We start from the raw sequence: 16,931 nt of genomic DNA, 5'->3' as shown, positions 1-16,931 counted from the left end.
CTGAGAAGATTCCTTTAGTTATATGTGCAGTAGCAAGGACATGTGTGGTGTGCCATGAAGCCATTGGTTTTGTTCATACCTTTGCTAATGGACTAGAATCTGTGAATATAGTTCAGTTCATCTGTTTTGCTTTCTAGTCTTCCTTTGTAATTTCCTTGATCATTTATTGCAATATGTAAATCCCTTACTGGGTATCCAGAAAGGTTGAAATGTTCTACAACTATTTTTTGGTAATGCCATTTTTAACGTAAGATTTGTGTCCATGGATCGGCTTGCATAGTTTGTCCATGTAGTGCGTAGAGGGACATTACTGGCAAAGGATGGCAAATAAATGTAAGTAAATGGACCTCCAGCAGGGACGTAGCTAGGATTTTAGGAAGGGGGGGTCCAGACTAAGTACCACCATTATAATGGGGCTTGGGTGCGGCGGCACAGCAGCACACGCCATTCATTTTTCTAATGGAAGGGGGGGTCCGGACCCCAAGAACCCCCCCCCCCCCCTTGGCTACGTCCTTGCCTCCAGTGTTGTGAATGATATTATTAGCTCTTGTAATATTGCTCCCTGAATAGATGTGGGAACAAAGTTGGTATCTGGGTTTGTGCCAGAGTCTTGTCCCTGTATTATCATCCATGTTACACATCCTGTTATAAGTGAGTAGTTAAGATTTGGAGGCTGTTTATAGGCCAATAAAGGACTGATTCCCAGGGCTCAGGAGAAGGTTTTATTATTTTCCAGAACTGGATATAGCACATTGATGATGTGTTTGAGTGGTCTCAGCTTGGGACTGTAGGTGACCACTAGGTCACCCTGTCTTTAGCTACAGGGTAAGTATAGGGTTTCCTGTCAGTTGTAGACAAGCCCCTAGAGAATGGATTATTCATCATTTACTTATTAATTTTTTATCTAAGGACTTCAGGTTATCTCACAATAAAATAAGTTTGAACAGTTTAAATCAATTTAAAACAGTAAGATTAATGTGGAGGCTAACAAACATACTAAACCATATAAGACATAAAATAGGACAGTTTACAAACAGTTAAAATAAATGTGCATACACTTTTGGATAAAATCAATGCCCCCAAAGTTTTAGTAAATAGCAATGTTTATTAAATGTCAATTTCATAAATGGTATTTTATAATTGGGGTACCACCACAGAGAAGATCCACTTTCTCATCCTTCTATCATGCATTGCCCTGAAGCATACTGGTAGACAGTACAATTCTTTTAAAACAAGTGCTATGAGATTTCATATGGTGTTCCACTCAAGATGTATTTTCCACTAGCAGCCACTTCATAAGCCCCATATAGAGTGCTTTGCAATAGTGCAGTAGGCCAGTGTACCAGTGCATGGAATACTGCCACAAAGTTATCCATGTCCCATTAAGGGTTTAAATGGCTGACCAGTCAAAGTTGAGTCACAGAGTCACCTGTGCCTCCAGTGATAAAGATGGATCTAAGAGTACTCCCAAACTGTGCACTTGCTCACTCAGGGAGAGTGCAGCCTCATCCAGGGAAGATAAAATTTACCCAGTTCCTGGACCCAGGAACCAACAAATCTCTATCTTTTGGGGATTCAGCTTCAGTTTATCTAACACTTAACAGCTTGCAGGCACCAATCTATCATCTGCACAACCTCAGCCAACTCTGAGAAGAAGTAGAAGGTGAAGTGAATGTCAACAATATACTGGCACTCTACCCAAAATATCCTTATGACCTCGCCCAGCAGCTTCATATAGATACTGAACAGTGTGGGGGACAAGATAGACTCCTGTGGAATGAAACATCTAAACAGCCATGGGGCTGAACAGGAATTCTCCGGTAGTACATTCTGGGATCAGCCCCACAGATATAAATGGAACCACTATAACAAAGTGCTTCCTACTGCCATCTGATGGAGCTGGTCCAGTAAGATTTTAGATGACACATCTAAAAGACACCTTATCCTCCACTATTCTTCTAAGGTCTGGCAGATTCATACCCACGACCTCCTTAATACCATGATCAAAATCAAAAGCCATGGAGGGATCCAGCAAGATTAACAGGGTAGAACACCCTGTTAGTCAGGGTAGTCTTTCTCTCTGAGTAACTTGTCAGTGAGAGCAGCCTTTTATATTTGCAGCCAAGTATTATTTGCCTTGAATCTACACAATGAAACCACTTTAAAAAAAGAAAAGGAAAGGAAAAAAAAGAACCCCACTATTTTGAAAGCAAAGCTATGATGTTCAGCACACATGGATCTCTCAAAATGTGGCAGAAATTTTGTCAGAACCTCTGTGGCCACCTTTAATATTTAGTAAAAGAAACAGATTTGTTCAAGAATCTATAAAAAATCAAAATTGTGGGATTACATTTGTCTAAACTCTTACAATAAAAGGCTTTGCTGCTTTTATATGAGACATTTTTATTCTTTCCAGTTGAATGGCATTTTATTTCACATTTTTAATACTCCCTTATATAACAAAAGGAGCAGAAAGATAAAAGTGATTTCTTTTACAATTTCTTCCAACTATTTAAAAACAAAAGACTTCCATCACACAGGCAGACACTCACACAAAGTTCCAACTGAACAAGCATGCAGGCTTATAGCTATCATAATTCCTATTGTCAGCGAGACAATATCTGATTCTATCATGTACCCAGTCCACAAATAGCTTTATAATATGTCATAAAAGGAAGTGAAAGGAGGTAGCAATTGAAATTTTGAGCTTCCACAAAATGAATGAATTTATAATTTGCTGAAGCATGGCAGTTACCACTTTCAGATAATAAAATGTCACATGTCACCTCATGATATTGGGTGTTTTCTGAATAATTTGAATGTACATGTGTTTTCAAATTATTTTCTTAGTAAGACATGATGAAGCCACCATATCATGCATCAGATGTGGGGTGTCATGAAGGACCAGCAAATTGTTGATTATTTAACTTATTTTTATTCTAATCACAATATTAGTCCCTGAAATTGTGCAGAACCTCAATGATTGTATTATTAAAGATCAGCTTGCTTTTTATGTCTTTCAACTGAAATTGATAGATTACTGGGTCATCTAGCAAAACCCTCAGACTCTCAATTCATTCCAAATTTTGGAAAAGCCTATTTCTTTACTCTGTTAAAAATGCTACAAGGATGAGCAAAAAGATGGCAGAAAAAGATATTTATTCTTACAATGTTTACATATGCAGATTTATATTGTGAACACAAACTGGGATGTCATTTCTATAATTTAAGTAGACAGCAATACATTCCTTCATAATGGGGGAAACTGTGACTAGCTGGCTTGCTCAATATTTTGTTCATCTGCAATGGTTTCCCTTCTTAATAGTTAATTTATTTTATTATTTATTTTTAAACTGACTTGCACTGGACTGCCTTTTTAACAAATGATACCTTCAAATAGAGGATTGTCTTTTGGCAGTCCTTTAAAATAAGACTAGGGGAAGTGGAACAGTGGAACACATGGTCATCCTAGTGCTGCTAACAAAAAAAAAACCTCTACTTTTTTCCACATCTCTGCCATAGCTTAGAACTACATCTGTTGCATTCAGAATATATACATTTGGATTTCACCTTATTTCTAATTGTATATTGTTATGTATTGGTTTGGACATGGAAGTAATAATGTATGTACTTTTTAAAAGAAAGTATAGTAACATTAAATGTGAGTGTAGCTATTTCCTACATATTCGTATTCATTATGCATTGTTTTACATAACATTCGGTTGAAACTGAACTCACTGGGATGGATGCAGATAATAATAATGTATTACTATCCCCATCTACTCAGAAGCAAGCCCCACTGAATTTAACAGGATTTATCCCAATATAAATGAGAATAATATTGCAACCTGATTTAGTCATATATTAATCTGATCTAAATCAATAAAATTTAGATTAGTCTTACTGATTGACTAATTCTTGACCAAACTCATAATACAGATTTGTATGTGAAATTTGCAAAATTATATAATTCTAAAAATAAAATTAAACCAGTTTATTCATATTTTTATTTTCTTGTTTTCTGGCATACTAACAAAATATTTGGAAGTTGTGATTTTGCTTGCATGTCTTTTATCTCTTGTTTGTTAGGTAGAATTCTCTTATCTGAGACTCCTGTGCTGTCTTTAGTATCTGGTTATTTATCTCATTTGACAAAGCCCAAGGCATCTTCCTTTTATTTTATCTTTTTATTATTTTTTACAGTTTAATCTTCTCAAACTCCAGCTGCTGCTGATGTCTTGATTTACAGTTACTTCAGCTTGAGGACTGAGTTTTCCCTTGTTTGTTTCTGTGCTGCTGAAGGGAAAATCACAGCACATGCGTGCACACACACACACACACACACATATATGAGAGCTGTTATTTTTTTAAAATTCAAATTGTTGCACTTGATGTGGATAACATTCCAGTTTCATTCAGATTTCTTACTTTCAGGATTATTTAAAGTTTCTCTTTGATGGGGGCTTCTTGCTACATACAGTTGATGATTTCACTGATGCAAAAGTGTAGCTTTTAGGCCAACACTTACCTAGTGAAGGGACTTATTTAGCTAAAGTTCAGCCAAGTCATGAACTCTTGCTTATAAACTGACCACATAAGAGAATATGTGCAGGGAAACAGTAGGTTCAGCAGAATGGACAGATAAAGAATTAGAAATAGAAGATTTTGAAGCAAATCAGAATACAAACAGTTTAGTCTCCTTCTAACATCTCTCTTCATGATAGAAATCAATACAGAAGCTCTTGAAGGAAGAGGTCATAGGAAGACTAACATGACCTCAAACAACAACAACAACAGAAACCAAAAACCCTAGTACTCAGTTCTAAAAGTTAAAATAAATGTTGTTTAATGCAAGCATGGAGCTATATTTTGGGGTCTGAGGGAATTCAAGATGTGGAGGCTTCTCTGTTCTCTGCCCACCATGAACAGAGCTAAAATCACCTTCTATACATGGCTAGAGCACAGCAGGGAATAACAAATCCACCTTGGAGCCATTGATATTGAAGAGCGAAAAGATCAACTTGCCCTTTGACCAGAATTAACCATATGTCTTTCCCACTTTGATGTCTTTGATGTCAAGACTTTGATGTCATGACACAATGTGTTTTTCCTGTTGTACTCATCACCAAGGTCCCAAGTCCAATGGCCATATGCTGTGTGCCTTCTCAGCCAAGATGCATATACTCTGGCTGGGCCTTATACTCAGTTGGTGATGTTCCATTGTTGGCAGTGCAGTAGTGATAATTGTGTCTTCATGGCTGTAGGAAGAGAGGAAAAGGGAGACACCACCCATATTCATTACAGTATAGTAAACAACATAGGATTCTAAATTAGTTTATAATCTACTTCCTGGAACACCCTACTCTGGCCTGTTTTTGCTGATTGCAGTGTTTTGTTTTGTCTTTTTGCTAGCCCACAAGTGTATAGCATTTCAGTTAAGCACAGTGCAGCAGACCACAGTTCAAAAGGATCCATGTGCACATGCACATACACAGATACAGTGGCATCGCTAGGGGGGCGTGAGGTAGTTTAGACCTCACCAAGTGACATCCCAGAAGAGGGATGACTCTCCGTCAGACCTACCTCTTTCTGGGAGGTGAGAAGGGGTGAGTATGCCCTCCTAGCTTCTCCAAGGTGGTGGCAGTCTCCTTAGGTGGAGGCTGCTGCTGCCATGCCAAAGAAGTGGGCCGAATGTGACTCTCTCAGCTTTTTGGCAGTGGTGGCAGACTAAAAAGGAGTGGGGAAGGCCAAGCATGACTCTCCTGGTTTCACTGCAATGGTGGCGGTCTCCTCAGAAGTAGGCTGCCATCACCATGGTGAAGGAAGAGGCCGAGTGTGACTCTTCCAGCTGCCACTGCAGTGAAACACAAGGAGTTAGCATGCCTTTTTGGCTGACACTGCCTGCCCCCCATCAGCCCCCCATATCAGGTGACATCTGGGCTGACGATGCCACTGCACAGACATGCTCTGTCACAGATACAGGCACAGTAATATGTATGAGAACCGGTGCTGTCACTGGGTGATTGCAGCAGCGGGGACTATATCGGGTGCAGACTATATCTGGGAGCTATCTAACAAAGAGGTAACTTTTCCACCCTGTAGAAAGATAGCATAGCATTCTACTACCCAGACTTCATACTGTCAGTAGATCTAAAACCTCTCCTACATATGCTGATATTGAGAGAAAGAATGAACCATTATTCCAGTTTTTAAATATAAAATCCAATCGTGCAAGACAGGAACCCAATTTAAATTTTTGAAGTCTGTTTTTTCTTCTGTAGCAGAGACAGTTGCCTAGCAATAAGCATTTTCAATCTTGGTATGAGTAAATGCAGCAGACATGCCTTCACTATTGGAATGTAATTGTCTGTTTTAATGCGGAACATTATTTGGGTTTTTATTTAAAAAGTGCTTTTCAGTTTAAATTTTAATACTTCACTGCCTCATGCAATTAGTGAAACAATTTATGTTCTGGATCATGCAACACATAGTTATTTTTATGACTGTACACTCTTATTACTCATACTGACTTCTTTTTCTGAAATATGTATTTGCTGAAAGAATGAAGATTACTTAGACCTGTGAATTTGAAACACCATAGATGGCATAGCTAACTTTATTCTTAGGAGTCTAAGAGAATATTATTTAATGAGGACATTGGGTAATTACTCCTGTTGTGACTTTGTGTATAGGAGAGCTAGGGGAACATGTAGACCTCCAAATATTGGATTCCATAGTTTTCTGTGTATTTTACCAGCTATGTGGCTGTGTTCTGGAAGAGTTTATTCCTGACATTTTGCCTGCATCTGTGGCTGGCATCTTTAGAGGGTGGTGGCATGGAAGTGCGTGAGTTGCATATATACGTGTGTGACCCTTGGTTGGGAGGAAGTGATTTACATGTTAATCTGTGGTTGGTCTGTTGTTGAATGGCAAGACCTCAGGGTGGGAGGACATGTGAGGTGAATGTGTGTCTATTTAATTTGCAATCCATTTTCTGTGGGGTGACCCTTGACCCAGGGTGGTGTTCATTTGTATGAATTGAGTCTTGATTTTGGTGTTCTTTGGGATGGGTAGACTAACTTTGTTTACTTTCAGTGTTGCTTCTTTCCTTTTGAAGTTATCCAGGTGTTTGTGGATTTCAATGGCCTTCCTGTACATTTTGACCTGGTAGTTGCTGGCATGGTCCAGAATTTCAGTATTTTCAAGTAGCATTCTATGTCCAGGTTAGTTTATGATGTGTTCTGCTACTGCTGATTTTTCTGGCTGGCTCAGTCTGCAGTGTCTATTGAAAGATTGGCAGTAGCATCATAAACCAGCCTGGACATAGAAAGCTATTTGAAATTCTCCCACCCTGAGGCCTTGCCATTCAACAACAGACCAACCACAGATTAACATGTAAATCACTTCCTCCCATCCAAGGGTCACACAAGTAGATATATACCCCACACACTTCCATACCATCACCCTCTGAAGATACGAGCCACAGATGCAGATGGAACATCAGGAATAAACCCTTCCAGAATACAGACACACATCCCAAAATACCAATAGAAAACTATGGATGTCAGTTGTGAAAACCTTCAATTTTACATTGGACTCCATCTTCACATCAACCTTTATCATAACAACTAAATTAGTGGAACTTTTTACAGTAAATGTGTGTGGAAATGTGACTTCAGATGACATATGATCTCTCTTCAGATAAAATTGAAATTATAAGTCATGTTCCTTAATTTTTTCCAGATAATGCAGTTCTATAATATTTTAATACATATGAGTAGATTCACATAGGTTTCATTTCATTTGTACAGAAAATAAATTATGTTGCATGTACAAGGTATTAAGACCTACGTTAATAAAGTACTACTTCATCCAAGTCTTCTTTAGTATCAGAATGTACTGTTTTTGGCAGAAGGCAATATTTTAATGGGACCTCTTCAAGAAACGTACCGGGTTTTCTGAAGAGAGTGGGCAACAAGTGATCTTCCAGATATTGTTCAGTATTCAGGTCTTATCCATTCCTTATTCTTGGCTATACTAGCTAGGTTTGATGGGAAGTGCAGTTGAACAACATCTGAAGGGCCACATGTTGTTTACCCCATTTTATGAACAGATGGGTAAACCCAAAGGCCACATATAAGGATGTGGGTGGCACATAAACAGTTGTAGTGGCAGTTTATTTACATTTTAACTACAGTACAAAGCACACCCTTTTATCATTTATGATAGCCCTGTTTAAATATTTGAAAGGATGTCATGTTGAGGAGGGAACAAGCTTATTTTCTGCTGCTCCAGAGAACAGAACCCAGAACAATGGATGCAAGCTACAGGAAAAGAGATTTCACTTCAACATTAGGAGGAACTTCCTGACAGTAAGGGCTGTTCAACAGTGGAACGCACTCCCTCGAAGGGTGATAGAGTCTCCTTCCTTGGAGGTCTTTAAACAGAGGCTGGATGGCCATCTGTCGAGGATGCTTTGATTTGGATTTCCTGCATGGCAGGGGGTTGGACTGGATGGCCCTAGTGGTCTCTTCCAACTCTACGATTCTATGATTCTATGATTCTATGATTCTATGAATGATGGGAGGTTCAGATTGATGACACCTGAAGGGACACACATTCCCTATTTGTGTTATAGTGTCTTTCATATACTGAAACAGATTTGAATACATTTTGTATCTGGCCTGAGGAACAAAGGCATGTTACAGAGCGCCCAAGAAGGACACTCTGCCGCCGCCGCCGCCGCCTGCTACGTCCGGGAACCACAGCAACCAAACCGCGCAGTTCCCAGGCGCAGCAAGAAAGAAGCACCGAAATGGTGCTTCTTTCTGCGAGCCGGAAGTGGTGCCGCGAGGCGCTAGTCATGCATTCACGGTGTCACTTCCACCACGCGATGTCCGGACGCTACGCGACCACGATGTCAAAATGGCGGCCCCTGTGTGGACAGGCGCCACCATTTTGTACAGACTCGGTCCGTATTAGGGTTGAGGGGCATCCGGAAGGGATGCCCCTTCTCAACCCTAGCACGCCCCTTCTCAACCCTAGCACGCCCCTTCGGCACGTCTGTAATGCGCCAAAGGAAGGAACCAATACAAATATAAAACTTAGCTTCCATATGTCCTCCTCTAGCTGGAAACAGTGTGGTTTGAGTGTGTCAATCTGTCTGTTTCCTTCCTCTTCCCTCATTCCTTATCTTTTAAAATTAGGACTCTTAGCAGGGCTTCAGACAGCTGTCTCTCTGCCAGTTATCACCAATTCATGTTAAGGTGTTTCTTCTTGAGGGTTATTCTAGCAGGGTGGGCACTCATAGATAGGCAGGCACTCATGCCAAAGCTTGGAAAACCTTTGTCCTTTTTTTTTTAATTTAAAAAAAAAGACCTACAATTCCCAGAGTTGAGATATACAATTACCCATGTTGGTTGCATATGTCTGGGAGTTGTAATCCAAATAGTAATTTTCCCAAGCTCTGAATAAAACCCAGGATATACAAGGGCTAGATTATATCTATTTTAACTTTATTTCTCCCAGGAGCTATTGATTATAGTGAAAGTGGTATATAAATGTATAGACATCTGATGCTGAGAAAATTGTTTTCATTTATGTACTTGACAGAACATATCTCAGTGCAACTAAAATAAATTCTCTCATCATTTGGATGCAATCATGCTCATAAAGTTACAGCATGCCGTTGCACAGGAAACATTCATTTTATCACATTTCTTTATTTCTAAAGATCAATAATTTTGACATAGTTATCATAGTATATATATTTTGCTGTGGTAGTAATAGTGCTTTACAGATTTATTTTGCATGGGAGGGGACAGTGGAGGTTTACCAGCCAAATGTTACTCACCTCACTTAGCTTCTCAAATATTTTCTCCACCTTCATAAATGTCATATTTGTTAGGATAAAATAAAATGAGAATTTTTTTTTGAAGATTGGAAAATTCATTGCAGAACAAAATACAGAAAAGGAAAATTCATTTCCAAGTTTATAATTTATAATATTTTGATCCAATTTCCTCAAATCTTCCTTGAGATCCATGATCTATTCAGTACATTATGACATGGGCAGAGCAATCCAAAGAGGGAGGAAGGATCCACACTGAAGAAACAGCTAAAACTTGATGTGGAGAGACAAGCTATATTCAGCAGGCATACCTCTGCCCTAAAGGCATGGAAAGGGAATGGGTGGCTGTTGATACAAAACCCAAAGTCTTAAGACTGCAGAACCATCTCCAACCCCCCTCTGGAATGTCTCCATATGCCAATCACTGGTGTTGGAACATCATGGCAAAATGGAGCTGTTGGGTGTGTTGTATTGCAACTCCTAACATTTCTCACCACTAGCCTCACATACTAAGGCTGGTGGAAGCTCCAGAAATATCTGAACAGCCACAGCTTCAAACATTTCACAAAAACTACAACATCTGCTGCCAAGCAACATCAGAATTCTATCAAAATTGCAAAACATATTAATAAGGAAGAACATACAAGCTAGGAAAGGCTACAGCAGTTTGCTTTTGCTTGAGAAGATTGGGAAGGAGAAGATATTGTCTGCTCCTCTCTTTTCCTCACTGCTGAGAGAACTGCATGCAAACTACTTTTGCAATTTCAACTCATGTTTCCAGCAACTGATGTAAATTGAAGACAAAGGGAGGAAACTGGAGGACCAGACAGAAACTCGGACATTTGAAAAGTGGCTAAAAAGTGGGACAGCTGAAGATTACTTAGGACTTTAGTTTTTTGTGGGTTTTTCTCTGAAGATGCCAGCCACAGATGCTGGCAAAACGTCAGGAAGAAACTGCTAGAACATGGCCACATAGCCTGAAAAACCCACAAAGAAACTATGGATGCCAGCCATGAAAGCCTTCGACTTCACTTAGGACTTTCTCTGCCAAATTTGGACAAGTGTGGGATATGTTGTTGCCCACACTTCCTTTTACCCACCCTTACTCACCTTTCTCTCCAAGACTATAGAGTTGAACCTGAAGCTATAGACAGTTGGGGTGATAAGCTGAGAATTATGGCATTTGTATGTAGTTTTCTTACCAAAGGTACATTACAGCATATTTTTATAGATTTTTCTATAGTGCATTTGAAGTGCAGTGACATTTGAACAACTCCCCTCCCTCTTCTTCACAGGCCCATCTCGTGGCAGCTTTTGAAAAGAGCTTAGGAAATATGACAGGCCGGTTGCAAAGCCTAACAATGACAGCTGAACAAAAGGTATGTTTGAAACAGCAGATGCTATAATGTGAAAAAGTCATTGGTTTATATTAAAGTTTATGTTGAAGGCTGAGTGAAAGGACAGCTGTAAGAATAAACAGATGGATGCATCCTTCGTTCATGACCCTTCCTATCAAAGCTTCATAAAAGCTCAAAAACATTGCGCACAACCAGGTTTAGCTTAGCTATATCAGAGGGCAGAGTAAAGATAAAATCTTTCATTTCCAGTTTTTAATTAAAACATTTGCGACTCTGGATTTAATCTGTATTGAAAGGTTTGACAACAAAAGCTGGTCATAAACCTGCTGGAGTGCTTGTTCTATTCTGACCACATCATCAGAATACTAAGTACAAGACAAAAGAAATATTTTAGGGATGGAGGAAAAGTTAGTTTTCAGACTTTTAGCAAATGTGCTCTGGAATTATGGTGATGGAGGAGAGTTGTTGTTGTTGTTTTTACTTTGCATTTCAGACTGTTTTACATACACATCTACATAGCTGCCTTGAACCCCATTTTAGGTGAAAGGCAGGATATGAATCCCATAAAAATATAAAATAAAAAGCATAGGCCCAGCTCCTAAAATAAAAAAAAATACATTTTTAATTCAAAAACTGGCTGGGTCTTCTGTTTGAAACAAAACAAAAATAAATAATTGCATATCAAATAAAAATGAAATTCTGAGAGTGAAGACAAAATGTAAAATAAAACTGTTTCCCCTTCCACACCAGTTATTTTTTTAGAACATATATTAATATGGAGGTTGTACTGTATCTAAGTTTATTTTCTTTTCAAATAGCAGAAGACTAAAATGGTAGCTCAGGGAAAGAATGACATACTTGTTGGACCTATAAAATGAACACTGGAATAACATTAGAATAAAACAGAATTGCATCTGGGAGTCAAATTAGAAAATATGCATATAAAATGCAGTCGCCCCGATCGCGGGGCAGACTGCTTTGCCGCTGCAGCGCGGCAAAACTACAAGCCCCAGAGTGCTCTGGGGCTTGCCTCGGCTCCTGATTGGTTGGTGGGGCCGGAAGGGGCGGCCCTTCCGGCCCGGGTACGCTCTAGGAGCCGGGCTTGTTGGTGCGGGGCTTCCGGTCCTCCAAGGCTGCCCATTGGTGGGCTCGGCCTTGGGGGCGGGGCCCCGCAAAGGACGCAGAGGGGAGGGGCCGAGCAGTATATATTGCTGCTCGGAGGCCTCTCCTCCTCAGTCGGCGCTTGGCTCCGAGGAGAGCGGAGCCAAGCTTGGAAGGGAGCTAGCCTCGAGCTTCTCCCTTCCATCGGGGGCCGACTGGGCCAAGGTTGGTGGGGTGGTGTGGTTCGGGGAGGCTCCCTCCCCGGATCCCCATTCCACCGGGCGCATCTGCCTTGGTCCGCGGCCTCCATCTTGCCGGCTTTTCCGCGGCCCGGCGGCCATTGGGTAAGTCCTCCCCACCCCCTGGGGTGCAGTTCGGGGGTTGGAGGCTCCATTAAGGGGCGGCTACAGGCACCAGGCCTGTAGCTTGGGCCTCAATTTTGGCGGGAGCCGCCATTTTAGCCTCTGTTTTTGGCGGGAGCGCCATTTTGTTTTTCCTTTTTGGCGGGAGCGCCATTTTGAATGAGGATTTTGGCGGGAATCGCCATTTTTGTTTATTCAGGGGCTTCTTTTTATATTTTTCCCCTTTTTAACCCTTTGGGTTAATGTTGCAGTGCTTTGACACTGTTATATAGTGCTAGTTTGTTTTGTCAATTGCTGTGGGGTGTTTTCCACACTTTGATCAATCTCTGCTTGCTAGTGCCTTTGACTGTCTACTGCCTTGTCAGCAGTTGCTTGTTTTACATCTGTTTTGAGATGTCTCCCAAACGGTCAAAGAGGATAGAGTCCCGCAGGGCTCGGTTGGTCATAAATCCTCATGTTGTGCCGAGTCGGTCTCAGGCCTCCAGACAGGGGTCTCCTATTATTCCATCTGCGCATGCTGGCTTGCAGAGTGTGAGCATTCCTCCTGTGGCAGACTTTGCTCAGACAGCTGTTCCTGCTGGGATGAACTCGGCCGCTATTGCCAACCTATCTAGATCCATCACTGAATTCATTCAGCATGCTGTGGAGGCTGGTCAGATGCCCTACACTTCTACGCCTGCAGTTCCGGTGAGTCAGCCAAGACATCAGGATGCCAGCGTGTCTGTACAGCCATCCACTTCTTCAGCTATTCAAGGCTCTCAGTCGTACGGCGCTGCTTCACGTCGTCAGGAAGTTCAGCTTTCCAGCTCATCCAGCTCTTCTAGTTCCAGCTCTTCATCGTCGTCATCGGATGAGGACGACCTTTCCGGAGTTTCAACGACACAACGGCGCCGGGAGAGGAAGAGAAAGCACAAGGCTAAGAGGAAACGACGGAGAGTGCGGAAGGCTGGTTCTGTACAATCAGCTTCTACAGGTGGTTTTCAACCTGATGTGCCAGTGGGGAGGGATGGCTTTTGGGTCGACCATGCCATGGTCCCGGGTTTGCCGCGGTGGGCCATTAAGAAGCGAGCTTGGCGACCCGGGGTGCAAGGAGTTTGGGTTGATCCTCTTGCAGCTCAATTCCCAGTTTGCTCTCCTGGAGAGCGCCCTCCTGGAGCTCATCTGTCTAAGAAGATACGTAACAACATTCTTAGAGGTTGCTACGTCGATGTTTTTACCTTACTGCAACCTAAAGGAAAGGAGGCGGTTGCTGTCACTTCAACCAAAAAGAGCAGGCATGAGCCCAGGGTGGCTGCAGCTGAGCCTACTTTTTCTAATTGGTTGGAGGGCTTCACCATCTTTGCGGCTGTAGTCTCCATGGCGTTCCCTGAGCGTGCTTGGCATTTGCTTAGCCATCTTTTGAACGTTCAGCGCGCCAGGGCTTACGCTGGAGATGCAGCCGCTATTGCCTATGATGCCGCTTTTCGACAGCATGCCTCACAGAACTCTCGTGAACGTTGGGACCTTCTTCATCACGAGATTTGGCTCTTGGAAGTGGGCACGTCTGCGAGGTTCAAGGGCTCTCAAAAAGGGCCCACTAAGAAGGACTCTAAGTTTCTGTCTTGTTGGGATTATAATTCTAGTCGTTGTACCCGTGTTCAATGTAAATATGAGCATTGTTGTTCTAATTGTAGAGGGCCCCATCCAAAAATTTCCTGTTCCCGTCCTGCTCAAGCATCCCAGCCCTTTCGGGTGGGGCGCTCTGCTTCTTCAACCACCGGAAAAGGCGATGGGGCCGGGGGGCCAAGTGCCGGTCAAGCAGGGAGCCAAAAATAATTCGGTTGTCACCACTCCAGAATTTTCGTTAGCCTTTTCTCCGGTAATTCCCAAGGCTCTTATTCCACTGTTGGAAGCTTATCCCGATAAACAAGCTGCCTCCTATTTGGCCAATGGTTTTGTATTTGGGTTCAGGATTCCCGTTTCTGGTCATTTGTCTCATCAGTTTCCCAAGAACTTGTTATCTGCCAGATCTATGCCTGATGTACTCCGTTTAAAGATTATGAAGGAGATCCAGGCTGGGCGGGTTGCTGGCCCATTCCCTTCACCTCCTTTTGTTAATTTTCATATCTCCCCCTTGGGTGTTGTCCCCAAAAAAGCTCCTGGGGAATTCAGGATAATTCATCACCTTTCTCACCCTCCAGGGTCTTCTGTCAATGATGCCATCCCCGATGAGCTTTGCTCAGTAAAATACGCTTCATTTGATCACGCAGTTCGCTTGGTCAGGTCCTGCGGCACAGGAGCTCTTATGGCCAAGTGTGACATTCAGTCAGCTTTTCGACTCCTTCCGGTTCATCCGGACGATTTTCATTTCCTTGGTTTCCAATTTGAAGGTCAATTTTACTTTGACAAGGCTATGCCTATGGGCTGCTCCATCAGCTGCTCAGCCTTTGAGACCTTTAGCACCTTTTTGGAGTGGGAGTTAAAGCGTAGGGCTTCTTCATCTTTGGTTACTCATTATCTGGATGATTTTATGTTTGTTGGCCCTGCTAATTCTAACATGTGTCTGGATTTATTAACTGCCTTTTCTTCCCTAGCTGCGGAAATTGGGGTTCCGCTTGCGGCTGACAAGACAGAGGGTCCAGCTAAGGCCATGTCCTTTCTAGGGATTCAGTTAGATTCGGTCAATGGTTTTTCTTCCTTACCTCATTCAAAAATTGATGTGCTATGTGAACTTTTGGAGCATGCTCTCCAGGCTCCCAAGCTTACGCTTAAGCAGGTTCAGTCCCTGCTGGGACATCTTAATTTTGCATGCAAGGTGGTGTCGCCTGGCAGAGCTTTTTGCGCTAGATTAGCCAGATCTTTAGCAGGCCCTCGGCTGCCGCACCATCACATTAGGATCACAAAAGGTGTTAAGGATGACCTTCGCATTTGGCTCCAATTTCTCAAGGGTTTCAACGGTATTGCCATTTGGCAGAGAACCTGGCACATTAATGATTCTTTGCAGGTTCATTCAGATGCAGCTGGGAGCATCGGTTTTGGTTTATTTTTCAATGGCCACTGGTGTGCCGAGCGCTGGCCTGTGGCCTGGCAAGGGTCAGACATTCTCAGGGATCTGACATTCTTGGAATTTTTTCCCATTGTTGTGGCCATTCACATTTGGTGCTCTCAATTTTCAAATAAGAGAGTCCTTTTCTGGTGCGACAACCAAGCTGTGGTGTCAATTATCAACAAGCAGTCAGCAAAATCCCCGAGGGTAGTGAGTTTGTTAAGGAAGTTTGTATTGTGTTGTTTGATTAACAATATTTCCTTCTTAGCTAAACATGTTCCTGGTTTAGATAACGGCATTGCTGATGCAATTTCTCGTTTTCAGTTTCAGCGATTTCGACAATTAGCCCCGGAGGCAGACCTTCAACCTACCCAATGTCCTGCTTCAATGTGGGAGGTTGGTTGTCTGAAATAATGGACGGGATTTTGGGATCCATTGCTCCTTCCACCTTAAAGACTTACAAAAATGCCATAAGAAAGCTGGCAGATTATTTTAATGACTCTAGAACTCGGCATGTTTGGCCTTTGCCCACCGAGGTGGTTTTGCGTTTTTTAGTTTGGCTACGCCACAATAATGTGGCTCCTAAGACAATGTCCATCCATTTGGCTGGTATTTCTTTTTTCTCTAAGGCTGGGGGATTTGCTGATCCATGTGCCTCCTTTCTGGTTAAAAGGGCGGTTGAAGGTTGGAAACGTGCTTATGCTTGTAATATGGACACAAGACGACCAATATGTTTACAATTGCTCTGTAAAATTTGTGCTACTCTTCCTGTCATTTGTTCCTCAATATACGAAGTTCAGCTGTTTTGTGCTGCTTTCGCAGTGGCATTTTTTGGTGCCTTTCGTTTAGGCGAATTAGTTGCTGGGTCCAAGAGCGATTTGTCTGACAGGGCACTGCGTGCTTCTGACTTAACTTTTGTAAAGCACGGTGTCTCTTTAACTTTGCGTCGCTCTAAGTGCGACCAGTTAGGGGTTGGTCAGAATGTGGTGCTACGTCGCTTTCGTGGCTCCCCTGTTTGCCCAGTTAAAGCTCTTCGACTCTTCTGGGATGTTAGGCCTTCGTTGGCCGATTTTCTTTTCATACATGTGGATGGTTCTCCCCTTACAAGATACCAGTTTGTTTCTGTGCTCAGAATGGTCATTTCAAGTTTGGGACTCCCTGCCAGGGAGTTCGGTGGACATTCTTTTCGTATTGGTGCGGCCACTGCGGCCTCTGGGGCTGGCATGGTTGCCAGA

At 42.2% G+C, this 16,931-nt stretch overlaps 1 protein-coding gene across 9 annotated transcripts in view; it reads left to right on the top strand.

Annotated features, from left to right (window-relative positions):
• The window catches only part of NAV3 (neuron navigator 3), a 445,847-nt gene that overhangs the window by 390,513 nt on the left and 38,403 nt on the right, over positions 1-16,931 (top strand). For all 9 annotated transcript variants that reach the window (XM_089524052.1, XM_089524051.1, XM_089524050.1 and 6 more), the window contains one exon: positions 11,146-11,229. In XM_089524052.1, the coding sequence (XP_089380178.1) occupies positions 11,146-11,229 (84 nt within the window). The remainder of the gene's footprint in view (positions 1-11,145; positions 11,230-16,931) is intronic.

This window comes from Sceloporus occidentalis, unplaced genomic scaffold (assembly GCF_023333645.1).
Source record: "Sceloporus occidentalis isolate IW3139 unplaced genomic scaffold, rSceOcc1.0.p SCAF_5, whole genome shotgun sequence".
NCBI lineage: Eukaryota > Metazoa > Chordata > Lepidosauria > Squamata > Phrynosomatidae > Sceloporus > Sceloporus occidentalis.
The sequence above is the reverse complement of the archived record's forward strand: the minus strand, read 5'-3'. Positions and strand labels throughout refer to the sequence as shown.